This window comes from Mus caroli, unplaced genomic scaffold (assembly GCF_978045245.1).
Source record: "Mus caroli unplaced genomic scaffold, Mus_caroli_1 scaffold_8, whole genome shotgun sequence".
Classification (NCBI taxonomy): Eukaryota; Metazoa; Chordata; class Mammalia; order Rodentia; family Muridae; genus Mus; species Mus caroli.
This window is the reverse complement of record NW_028227263.1, coordinates 25,655,594-25,667,903: the sequence shown is the minus strand read 5'-3', so window position 1 is coordinate 25,667,903 and position 12,310 is coordinate 25,655,594. Positions and strand designations below refer to the sequence as shown.

Below are 12,310 nucleotides of genomic sequence, written 5' to 3'. Positions count from 1 at the left end.
TGCTCCCTAGACTGATACCAACACACTAAAGGTGACAGCGCAGCAGAACAGTCCAGTCCCCAGGCTGCAGCAATATCGACTCAGCAAGGCTTCCTGGACACACAGGTAAGTAGGTAAGTCAATGCTCAAGAGAAATATTAAAACAGCAAAAATTAAAAGATAAAAAATAAAAAGATAAAAATTAACCAAAGGAGAACAACAGTGAACAATATCAAAAATTAAATAGAAGTTAGAATAGCGGAGCTTCTCTTCTGCTGTGGATGGACGGACTTCTAAGACAGCTTCTAAGCACATACATACACAAAAAGATTGGAAATGTACAAAAGTTTTTATCTGGACCTCTGAGTTCTGCTATCGCTTCAACCGTCTTGCTGGCTTTACTACGAATCTCTGGTTCTAAAGGAGCGAGCCAAACTCAGTAGAGTGGAAAAGGCTCCAGAGTGCACAGGGGCGACACTCAGGCGGCTCCTTCCAGCGCGCGCCTGGTTCCCATCGCGCACCCGGATCGGATCTGCGCCGCCAGGCGGTTGGCTAGAGCGTTGAGAGGAGCGGTGCCCGGGCGACGCGCGTCCCCTCGTGGCTGTGATGGTGGCCTTGGCTGTTGTGTAGTCTGAGAGGTGTGTGTCAGGGATGGACCTGCTCTGCAGCTGCCCTTAGACGCCCCAGGAGTCCAACGTGGGTCCTCCACATCCACCCACAGGGACTTAGGAACGAATTTCATTGTGTATGTGTGTTGCCAGCCTCAAAGAGAGGACTGACTGTCTAAAGCAGTGGTTCTCAACCTTCCTAATGCTGCGACCCTTTAATACAGTTCCTCATGTTGTGATGACCCCCAACCATAAAATTATTGCTACTTCACAACTATAGTTTTGCTACTGTTATGAATCATAATGTAAACATATGTGTTTGCCAGTGGTTTTAGGTGACCTCTGTGAAAGGGTCTTTGAGAGCTGCTAGTCTAAAGAGTTAGCATCTGGGTTGTGCATGCTGTGGACACGAGGCACATCAGTCTCAAAGACAGTTGAGGTGGGACACTTCTAAGGGCAGAAGTATACCGCCCTGGGTTTTGAAATTGAGCTTGGGGCTGACATGGATTTGTTGCAGGAGTTGACTTCCATAGCAAGAGGCAGTGTCCGGAGCATATGTAAGTGATCCATACATTGTGGAGGCAGAGGCAGGAGCTTGAGGGCAAACAAGGCTACAAGACCCTGCCTCAGAAAGCAAACAGAAAGCAAACAGAAGAAAAGGGCCCTTAGGCTTTCCTGGGGGTAATTTTATGATAGGCAGTGTGTGTGCCTGTGTTACCCTCTTAACTTCCCAACTTATGGCTTGGCTAGTTTGAGTATGACCCCTTCTCTTCTCTTTCCTCCCCTCCCTGCCCCTTTATTATTTTTAAGACCTGGCTGACCTTGGGCTCATTATGTAGCCCAAGCTACCCTCAAATGCATGGCAGTCCTCTGTCCCCAGCCTCCATAGTTCTGGGATTAACAGCATGTGCCATCCCACATAGCACGGCTCTATTTGGATATGGACAATGTTTACAGTTGAGGGGCTAGAAGGCAGAATTCGGGGACCCAGGATCAGCTCTGGTCTTAACCTGACTTGAGGCAAATCACTTGACTTCTGTGTCTCCTCTTCAAGGAGAAAGCAATTCTTTATTAATCTCACAGGCTTAAAATATTACAGTTCCACACAACATAAGTTTAACCATATTTTTGAGTGTCCTTTACCACACTCAATGTCTGTACTAGTTCCAGAACATCTCATCACTCCCCAAATAAACCCTGCACTTATTAAGCAGTCGCTCTCCACTGCCTACTCCCTACAGCCCCTGGCAACTGCTGCTCTTTTTGTGTGCCTGGATTAGTGAAGTCTGGACAATTCATATGAATGGAATAATATACGCTTTGCTGAGCATACTGCTTTCAAGGTTCCTGCCTGTTGTAACAGGTACCCTACCTACATCATTCCTTATATGGGCAAAGGAGACTCCGTGGTGGGGAATTGCCTTGTCATATGTTGTTAATCAGTTGAATGGACTTTGGGGTTACGATGACTTTGCGAACATTTTTATACGTTTTATTTTACATGTGTTTATTTAATGTGTGTGCACATATGTGGAGTCAGAGACAACATGTGGGAGTCACTCCTCTCCTTCACCATGTGAGTCCAGGGACCAAGCTCAGATCATCAACCTTGACAGGAAGCATCCTTGCCTGCTAAGCCATCTCACTGGCCCTATACATTTGGGGGCGGGGAGGGGAGACAGAGGATGGGGATGGACATATTTCTATTTTCTAGAAGTGAAACTGAAGGATTATACAGACATCGGGCATTTGGCTTTGTGAGAAGTAAGCTGCCAGTCTGCTTCCCAATATGCTCTGCCCCATGTGCCACCAGTGGGCAAAGGTTCCAGTTTTCTCCTCTCTTGGCACATACTATTTTCTATTTTGTCCTTGATATAGAATGTTAGTGTACGGCACGGGAAGCAGAAGCCCAGTGAACATTCAGTTCTCATTTTTCAGGGTACCAATGTGGGGATCTTTTAATGAGGCCTTTGGCTGTTTCTTTGTGGAAATGTCTGTTTAGGACTCATTTTTATTTGTTTATTAGGACTGTATTTAGCCCCTTCTTTATTTGGTTTGTCTTTTGTTGCATTGTAAGGGCTGCTTTCTATGTTCAGGATCTGATTTGGCAACGCTTCCTTCCTTCCACTCTCATGCATAGTTAAGAGATGACTCATGGCTTCTGTTTATTCTGAGTCTGTTGTTTAGGCCACCACTCCCCCACCCCCGACTCCTGTCACTGGCCATTTTGTCACTGAACGACACACAACACGAGGTTCAAACCCAGTTTCGCACCTTTGCACTGAGATAGTTAGTTGAGCACAGTTGGTGACAGTCATGTTCTTCCCCCGGTGAGTGAGCTAGTGTGATGTCTGTCAACCCTGATGCATGGAGTGTTTCCAGAGTCTGCCTGTGCTTTTCTCAGTTTTGATCTATGCTGATGCTGATTGACAAACAGAAAGTGTTGATATCAGGAATCGTGGGCCTGCCAACTTGATTCTTTCCCCCACAGTTTCTCCATCCAGCATTCCTAGGACCAGCCTGTTCAAGGCAGCTGGGTTTTGAGCTGAAGACCAACTTTGGGGCGTTTCTGCTGGGAAGGTGGTTGGTCTCTTGGTCTCTTGGTCTGTGAATACAGGGTTCTCTTTTGTTTCTTTTGGTCAAAACCATCGGCCCATAATTGTTCATAGTATTTCCTTACAATCTTTTTAATTTCTTAAAGGTTGGTGATGTCTTCTCATTATATAAACTATATATATATACAACGACTCCATGGTGTGGTTAAAGGGAAGGTTTTTTTATTATAGACATGAGGGAGAGAAGAGACAGAGGTATCTGGAAGAGTCCAGTCTGGAAGAGTCCAGGTATCTGGACCTGACCATGAGCGAAGCAGGAGCAGAGTGGAGAGATAGAGAGAGGGAGCAAATAGAACAGAGGGAAAGAGCACCTGAGGAAGCAGAGAGAGAAATACAAAGAGCAAGGACAGCCAGCAGCAGGGATACGAGGAGAATGAGCAGCTTGGGGAGGGAAGCCATGAGCTGGGGGAGAGTAGGGGAGGGGAGGAGGAAGAGCTAGGTACTTGTAATACTTAGGGAGCCTGGAGCCCACCATGCACTTCGTATGCTAATAGGCACCACAAACAGCCATTTGTCCCTCCTACCAGTGATAAGGGAAAAGGTTCCTTTCCACAGAGAGGAACCAGCTTCACAAGTTTCTGATAAGTGCTGGCTTTTCTCCAACTGCTAAAATTTGGGGAAATGGAGTTTCTTTTGGACCTGGACACTCACTCTTGCTTCCAGAGTTTAGTAATTTGAGTTGTCTCCTTGTCTTGGTCAGTCAAGATTCTTCTTGTTTGTCACTTTTGCTGAGTTTCCTTTTTATTTTCTTCTCCCATGTATGTTTGTGTGGTGTGTGTGCATGTGTGGCATGTGTTTGTGTATGTGTGTCTGCATGTGTGTGAGGGCCTGAAGCTGATGTGTGGATCTTCCTCAAATTTGAAGATTCTTTGAGGCAGGGTCTTACTAGGCCAGGTGACTCAAGGAATCCTTGTCTTTCCCAGGATCTGGTCATCTCTGATGGTCCATATCTCCTGATATCATTTATTTTTTTTCTTTATAATTTTTGCTTCAGATCAGACCTACTATCTGTAAAGACGTCTCTTAGTCTTTTCTTTCATCTGCTAATGTCTTTATTTCAGAGCTTAATTTCTGAACGATTTCTTTGGTGAATATCCATTTCAAGGCTAACAATTTCACTCCCCACCCAGACCCACCAACCTCAGAAGTAAAAAGAAATGTTAGCCAGGTGTGGGGTTACAGACCTGTAGCACCAGAACTTAGGAAGCAACGGCAGGAGGATCACTAGATCTATGTAGGGATTGGTTCTGATGCTAACGTCCTGTTTCCCAATTGGTTCTTGATCGATCAGTAAAGAAAGTTGTGGGCCAATTGCTGGGTGGGAGGGAAAGGCAAGACTTCTGGGTTCCTGGAAGTAGGCAGGGGGTGGTTGGGGTGGGAAGAGAAGAGAACAGAGAGCCATGCTTTGGAGAGAGGAGAATGGGGCAACCACGTGAGATCTCAAAATGGAGTGGCCACACAGGTTGCTCCTATAGGCGGGTGGTCATAGGAGTCTAGTAACTGAAGTTTAGGGCTGGTGGGAGAAATGGAGATAAGAAACTGATACAAGCATGATTTTCCAGGCAGGAGACAGTAGTGTCCAGCAAATGTGCCAAGAAGACAAGGGGAATTGAACAGTGATGTGTCTGTATCTTTTATCTGTGGATTCAAGGGAAGCCAGGTGGGGGCTGATGGTGCTGTCACCTCTCAGAGTAAGACAGGTAGAGCATAAAACTACATGCAACAGATCTAGGCTAGCCTGGGCTGCATAGCAAGGCTCTATCTCAAACAAACAAATGTATGGACATTTGTTATTTCCTCTGGCCTCCCTGATTGCTTTGCTATTTTCCAAATATTTATTTCCTTAAGGATATTTTATTTTCCTTTGTTTCTAAAACAGTTTTTCTTTATTATTATTAATTATTATTATTATTAAAATATAATTGTATAATTTCTCCCCTTTCCCCTTCCTTCCTCCAACATGTCCCCTGTCCTGCTCGCTCTTAAATCCTTGGCCAATGTTCTTTAATAATGTTACTTGTATGTGTATAATTTCAGGGCTGACCTCTTGGTATTGGATAACCAGCTTAAGGCAACTTAAGGGCTCTTCCTCAGGGAAGAGGGTTTCTCCTGCTCTCTGCCCTCCTTTTTCTTTTTGTTGTTTGTTTTTGGTTTTGGTTTATTTTTGATGTCAGGGTTTCTCTGTGTAGCCCTGACTGTCCTGGAACTCACTCTGTAGACCAGACTAGTCTTGAACTCACAGCGATCCTGGCATTAAAGCCACGTGCCACTGTCGTCCAGCTGCAGTACTCCTTAGGTGCAGGCAGTCTAGGGTTAGGGCCCTGTGAGCTTTCCTTGTCTATGGTTGGGGCACAGTGAGATGTCCCCTTCCATGCCAGCATGTCTATTATTTCAAGTGTCACCTTTGTTCAGGTCTAGTCTCCTATCTGTTTAATTATGTGTCCATATGTATTGCTTTGTATTAATCTTTGGTTATGTTTCCTCGGATTCTTGTATTTGTATCTTCTCTGAATTGGACACTTTGTGACCAGGCTATTTCATTTGGTTTAAAATATTCTTCAAGGTCTAGCCACATAACAGCAAGTATCTGAAGTTCCTTCCTGTGCAACCAATCTTCTTAGCCCTGTGGGCTGGACAATCCCACTTATGGCCTAGAGTGATACCTGGCAGGCAAGGTATGGGGAAGATGACAAGCTGTTTTTCAATGAGTCAGAGATGTGATTCTTGAAGATGAAAATATTAAGAATGGTGGCATTGGCTGTAGGACAATGTGATTTATAGTCCTGGAAAAAAAAAACATACATGCTGGTGATTTTGATGCTATATAGGATTTTATCACAATGACTAAAATGTGATGTCCTTAGTGTCCTCTGCATAGTAGCGGCTGACCCCAATGGGGGAAACCCTGTAAGGTAAGGACTAGCATTGCCTGACTGAGAGAGGATAAGTAGCCGTGGGTTAATTAGTTTGCTCTGAATTATATGCATGCAGCATGTTGAAGAATTGAGATCTGAGCTCATATCCCAGGCTCATAGTTTTTATGTCATACTATCCATGACTATGATGAAAGGGGTGTGGTTGTGAACAGGCTTGAAGTACAGAACACGGTGTGAGCAGACATCAAACAGGTGTCTAACCCTGTAGTTTGTGAGACACGTAGACGCTTCCCAAGTACTAACATTCTCCATTTATATTTCATATCTTTGTTGTGAAAACGGACCTGTAGTCTGCTCACTCTTATGTCTCTATTCTCTAACGTTTTAATAAATTGCTATGAAGGTATAAAGGAGCAGTCAGGTGCCTAATTCAGAATATTTTTTTTAGTTACCTTTCCATTTATAAAGTAGAGGTGTGGAAAAATGAAGCAATAATCTTTTTTATTGATGACGTTTAATATTTTGGCAGGTGACCTTAAGTGTGTTACATCTTCATTTCTTAAGCATCAACCTTCCATCCTTCCTGGTAAAATGGATTCACTACAGATGAGGCAGTTTTCAGTCCTCCTGTGGAAAAACTTCCTTCTAAAGGTTAGTGGCGATGTCTGTGGGAGCTCGATGGGAAGTCTGTGTAGCCAGAGGAAGAACTAACAGCTCACTAACTACATGGATTATAGTTGATTCTCTCTCTTTTGTTCCAAGGCTGGGCTAGCCCGGCTTAGTCTGAAGAACAGCCTGAGAGTCAACAGAATCGGTGTAGGAGAGTGAAACATAGGCAATATAAGGAAGACAGTCGGGGAGGAGGGCGTTCTCACTGTAGAACAAAGGAGAATAATATAGGTCTGTGTTGTGTTAATTAACCCATGGCTCCACACAGGAGCACGCACATGCATGTGCACATGTGTTCACTAACGTGCCCACCCCCCCATGTTTTGCTGCAGAGCCGGAATGTGGTTGGCTTAGTGGTGGAGATCATCTTGATATTTCTGTTGTTTGTATGGACTTTGACTGTACGCAGAATTTCAAAGAAGACATCTATAAGCGACGTGATTTTCAATCCTATTCTCTTGACATTACCTAAATTCCTTAATGAAAACTTTGACTATGAATTGGCTTATGTGCCTTCTGAGAGTAATGCAGCCAGAAATATTACTGAGATGGTGAAAAAGGATTTAAATTTCAACTTTAAAGGTTAGAAATGAAAATACTTGAAATATTTCTCTGGAAATGTTTTAGTTTGATTCAGTAACCTTCGTAATTCATGCATTAGTCTCCCAAATAGAACACCATGGATTTTGCTCACATGTCTTCATGATATAATCACAATTGAAATCTAATATTTAAAATGATGACTGAATTAATTTCCAGTCCTATAAAACTATCCCTTTTATGATTATGTTATGAATAAACTTTTATTTGTGTGTGTGCATGCATATGCATGCATGTGTGTACACTCCTGTACATGTGTACCTGTGTATGTGCATGCATGTGCGTGTATTTGTGACATATGTGGGGGCCAGAGGACATTTTGCAGATGTTGATTCTTTCCTTTCACCAATGCTGTCACCAGGCAAGTGACAGAACCTGATTTCATGTCAAGTATTAGGATAAAACAGGAACTTTTTCTTGGTGCACAGATTTTATTCATAACATATCCAAGTACAGGACCCACCTGTAGATAGAAGTGTCATCTAATTAGGAGCTTGTGAGTCCACCTGGGAGAGCCACCATGAGGAGACAATGCCCAGGTGGCAGACTTGCCTTCAGAACCAGAAGTTTCCCATATGTGCATGGACTTTGTTATAGCCTCCTGTGACGAAGGTCTTGCTATCAGAACTGTGCACTGGGGTTGTGGGTCAAAGAGTGCCCACTGAGTCTCCAGTGATGGACCTAATGGTCTCAACTATGGCTACAGACCAGAAATGTCACTAAGACTCGCCCTCTCAGCAGGCAAGACAAGGACTCAGCTCAGAGAGAGAGAGAGAGAGAGAGAGAGAGAGAGAGAGAGACAGACAGACAGACAGACAGACAGACAGACAGACAGAGACAGAGAGAGAAACAGAGAGAGAAACAGAGAGGAGAGAGAGACAGAGAGACAGACAGAGATGGGAGGGAGAGAGACAGAGAGAGACAGACAGAGATGAGAGGAGGGAGGGAGAGAGGGAGAGAGAGAGAGAGAGAGAGAGAGAGAGAGAGAGAGAGAGAGAGAGAGAGAGAGAGAGAAAGTTCTTATGTGTATGGCCTGTCACAACTGTCAAGTGAGAGTAGTCTTATATACAGGCCCAGGAAGGTATTTGTCTGAGTCTCTGAGGCAAACTTGCTCCCTAGTCAACCAGATCCTGAAATTGCTGTAAGATTCAGACAGTTTGTGTCAGCAGTAGACAGAGAGCAGCCTTGTTAGTTCAAAGCAACATGCAAAGAAAAAGGTGCCTCATGGGGCTGCTGATCTCTGTCTTTGTTGTAGAACAAACCCAAAGTAGCTCTGAGATTTGGCTTTAGGGCCCTAAGCCATGGACCAGGGAAGGGAAGTGTGGAGCCTTCCCAGAGCACTGGCAGAGGGAAGCCTGGATTTGTCTGAATGCCAAGCAACAGGTACATCTCCTACACAGGCTTTGAGTTTCTTTATGAAAATTGATGAACCATGTCTGAAAATCACACAAAAATGTAACTCACTGTAGCTAAAATAACACTGAGAAATATTGAAGTTTTGAACACACACATATATCAAAAGTATATATATATATATATATATATATATATATATATATATCAATAATATAGAATTGATATTCTAGAAATAAACAGGCCCAGGCATAATAAGTTAATTTTTTGGTATTGTTTCAAAACTAAGCAATGGAGAAAGAATAGTCTCTTGAGCTATCTAGAAACAATGTTCCATATGCAATAGAAAGTTATTGAATCTTACATTTGAGTCATATGTAAAAATACTTCAAATTGGGCTAAAACAATCCAAATATGAGAGCCAAAACTGTAACACATTTAGGAGAAAACAAAGGATTGTCTTCATGAACATGGATTTGGCAAAGGTATTTTAGGGATGACAAAAAAAATCATGAAAATGCAATAAATATACTGCTTTTCAACAAAATTGGAAATCTTTTTCCAAAGGAAACTATCAAGAGAATGAAGGACTACTCAAAGGATGAGGAAGTATTTGCAAACTATTTTTTTTTGTGATAGTAGATTAGAATGGAACTATAAGGTGCACTGAACAACGGAACCATATCAAGACAACTGTTTTCAAAAACAACAAGAGGTCCAAGCAGAAACGTGGCTGAAGTGGTATCTAAATGACGGATGACCCCATGGGAATGTGGTCAGCATTGTTTAATATCAGGGAAGTGTGACGGATCTCACAATGAGATGCCATTCATAACTGGAATAAAAAAGGTAGTAGTGAGGCTTGATTAGTGTATGGAGCAACTGGACCTTCCTCACTGGTGGAACTGTAAGGAATGGATCTACCTTGACAGACAGTGGCAGTTTCTCAATGAACGCAGGAATCATGTGTATACACGAGGGGCAGCCTGCTGAATTCTACTAAAAGGCCCACGTTATAGAAGACAGCATCACTTAAGCATTTAGGCAAAGGATATTCATTTTTTGTTTACATAGAAAACAAAATCATGATGGCATTTTTAATTTGATGAATACAATTTTACAGCACTCTATTTTGACGAGTATGTGGTGGGGTCCTTGGGCCTTGATTTGCTTTCCTCTGTCTGCTTGTTTCTGGAGGTCACTCTCAGGATGCTCTTGTGCTACACTAGCGCCTTACACAGACAAGCTGCAATCCTCATGGACTCTGTGAACTTAGTTTCTATGTGATTACTGGCCATTTGGGCACTTGTTTCCATAGCAAGCCTGTTCACATGTTTTATCTGTTGGGTTGACTTTCTTTTTCTTTCTTACTTATAGCTGTGGCAGAAGCTATAAGTAAGTTGTAGTTGTTGGTTAAACACTTTATGTATCTACTTTGAATCTCAGTCTGTGACTCATCTTTCCACTAGACAGTATCTTGAAGTATCATGATTTTTTTAAAATGTCATTAAGCCCACTTTCTTGATTTTTTTTTATATTGCTCTTTCTGTCAAGGCAACCCCAAGTCAATGGTTTCCTTTGTATTGTGTGTGTGTGTGTGTGTGTGTGTGTGTGTGTGTGTGTGTGAGAGAGAGAGAGAGAGAGAGAGAGAGAGAGAGAGAGAGACTGAGAGAGACAAGTGGAGCTGGAGACTGAACCTATAGCCTTGCATTGCATGCCTGGCAAGCGTGCTGTCACTGAATTATAGCCACAGCCATTTTATTTTTTTATTTCATTTCTTTTCTTTCTTCCTTTCTTTAAAAAGATTTATTTATTTATTTATTTATTTATTTATTTATTTATTTAATGTATATGACTACACTGTAGCTATCTTCAGGCACACCAGAAGAGGGCATCAGATCCCATTACAGATGGTTGTGAGCCACCATGTGGTTGCTGGGAATTGAACTCAGGACCTCTGGAAAAGCAGTCAGTGCTCTTAACCATTGAACCATCTCTCCAACTCCCTTTAATCTCTAATTTATTTTTAAAAATTTACTCTCTCCAAAATCATGAACACAGTCTTTCCATTATCTTATGGAGGAAGGGCTGATTTTTTTACTTTATACACTTATGTATTTTTTTATTTTTTGTTTTATATATTAATTTCTCATTTGTTTCCCATATTCCAGGTATACATTAGAGGGTCTGAGTGTCCCTGGTTAGGTGGCACTCTTTGGAATGTCCATTGTGTGACAGGCTTGGGTTTTATGGTGCCAAGAAGAATGAGCATTAGGCCTTTCACGTTGCTGTGGGCAACTTGGGCTTTTCTCTCTACAGTTCAAGGTTTTCCTTCGGAAGAATCTTTTGAGAGATACATTAAGTATGAGAACAAGGATGCGCATGTGCTGGCTGCTATTGTGTTTGATCACAAGTTCAAAACCAGCAATGAACGCTTGCCACTTCAGGTGAGAAAGTTTTCTCTAAAGACCTGATGTGTTTGCTTTTAGCTTTGAGAGTTTTTAAATGTGCGTGTGTGTGTGTGTGTATATATATATATATTCTTCCTGAAGAGATCAGAAGAGGGCATCAAACCTCTTTTTTATTTTTTTATTTTTTTTGGTTTTTCGAGACAGGGTTTCTCTGTGTAGCCCTGGCTGTCCTGGAACTCACTCTGTAGGCCAGGCTGGCCTCGAACTCAGAAATCCGCCTGCCTCTGCCTCCCGAGTGCTGGGATTAAAGGTGTGCTCCACCATGCCCGGCGGGGCATCAAACCTCTTGAAACTAGAGTTGAGGATGTTTGTGAGCTACCATGTGGGTACAGGGAACTGAACCCAGGTCCTTTGCAAGAGCAGTAAGTGCTCTTAATCGTGGAGACATTTTCCCAAACTATTAGATTAAAAAAAAAGTTTATTCGATAGGAAAAACAAAGGTAGAATTTTAAAAAGTGCAGTTACAGTGGTGGTTGTTGAACCCTATTGCTCCTTTGCAACTCAAAAACAAAACGTTGTAAAGACGAAAGGGAGAGGACCATACAGTTTAGATCATCTTAAGTCTCAACTGTGATTATAGCTTGTGTGGCATATTAGTTGTTCTGTATCACAGCAATGCTGCTGTTCTTATCATTGGCATTCCCAAATTTCTCTTCTGTCCCCCAAACTGAATTTTTAATTAAAAAAAAAAAACCTACAACGTTTTTATCACTGCTAATCTTTGCTTTTCAAGGATCACTGGTTTAACATGTCTTTCTTTGACTTGTTGTTCTAGGTAAAATATAGTTTGCGCTTCGGTCGTATCTATGATCCTGAAAATTTGTTTCAGCCATCTAAGTATCAGAAAGAAATAGAGTGGAATACATCAACTCTCTTCCCATCCGTGCCTTCTCTAGGACCCCGGAACTTCTTGGAAAACGATGGGGGAAACCCTGGTTAGCAGAGCCTTAAGTGCACTTAAATTGTTTCTTTTACTGTGCGTGGACAGTCATTTGGAACAGGGTTCATTTTTTTTGTCCCTCTGCATGAACAAGTTGATTTATTTTTTTTCATTATGGTTTAATATGGTTTACATTTTATTTTTTATTAACAAACATAAAATGTCATACCTTATAAATCTGTTACTATTTTTCTTCATT

The 12,310-nt window shown here is 42.2% G+C and overlaps 1 protein-coding gene across 1 annotated transcript in view; it reads left to right on the top strand.

Moving 5' to 3' along the window:
- The first annotated feature begins 555 nt into the window (after window positions 1-555).
- The window catches only part of LOC110298830 (phospholipid-transporting ATPase ABCA3-like), a 108,769-nt gene continuing 97,014 nt past the window's right edge, over window positions 556-12,310 (top strand). Inside the window, exons 1-6 of the mRNA XM_021168316.2 lie at window positions 556-617; window positions 1,829-1,950; window positions 6,608-6,729; window positions 7,080-7,329; window positions 11,020-11,147; window positions 11,947-12,106. Of these exons, the coding sequence (XP_021023975.1) occupies window positions 1,887-1,950; window positions 6,608-6,729; window positions 7,080-7,329; window positions 11,020-11,147; window positions 11,947-12,106 (724 nt within the window). The 5' untranslated portion in view covers window positions 556-617; window positions 1,829-1,886. The remainder of the gene's footprint in view (window positions 618-1,828; window positions 1,951-6,607; window positions 6,730-7,079; window positions 7,330-11,019; window positions 11,148-11,946; window positions 12,107-12,310) is intronic.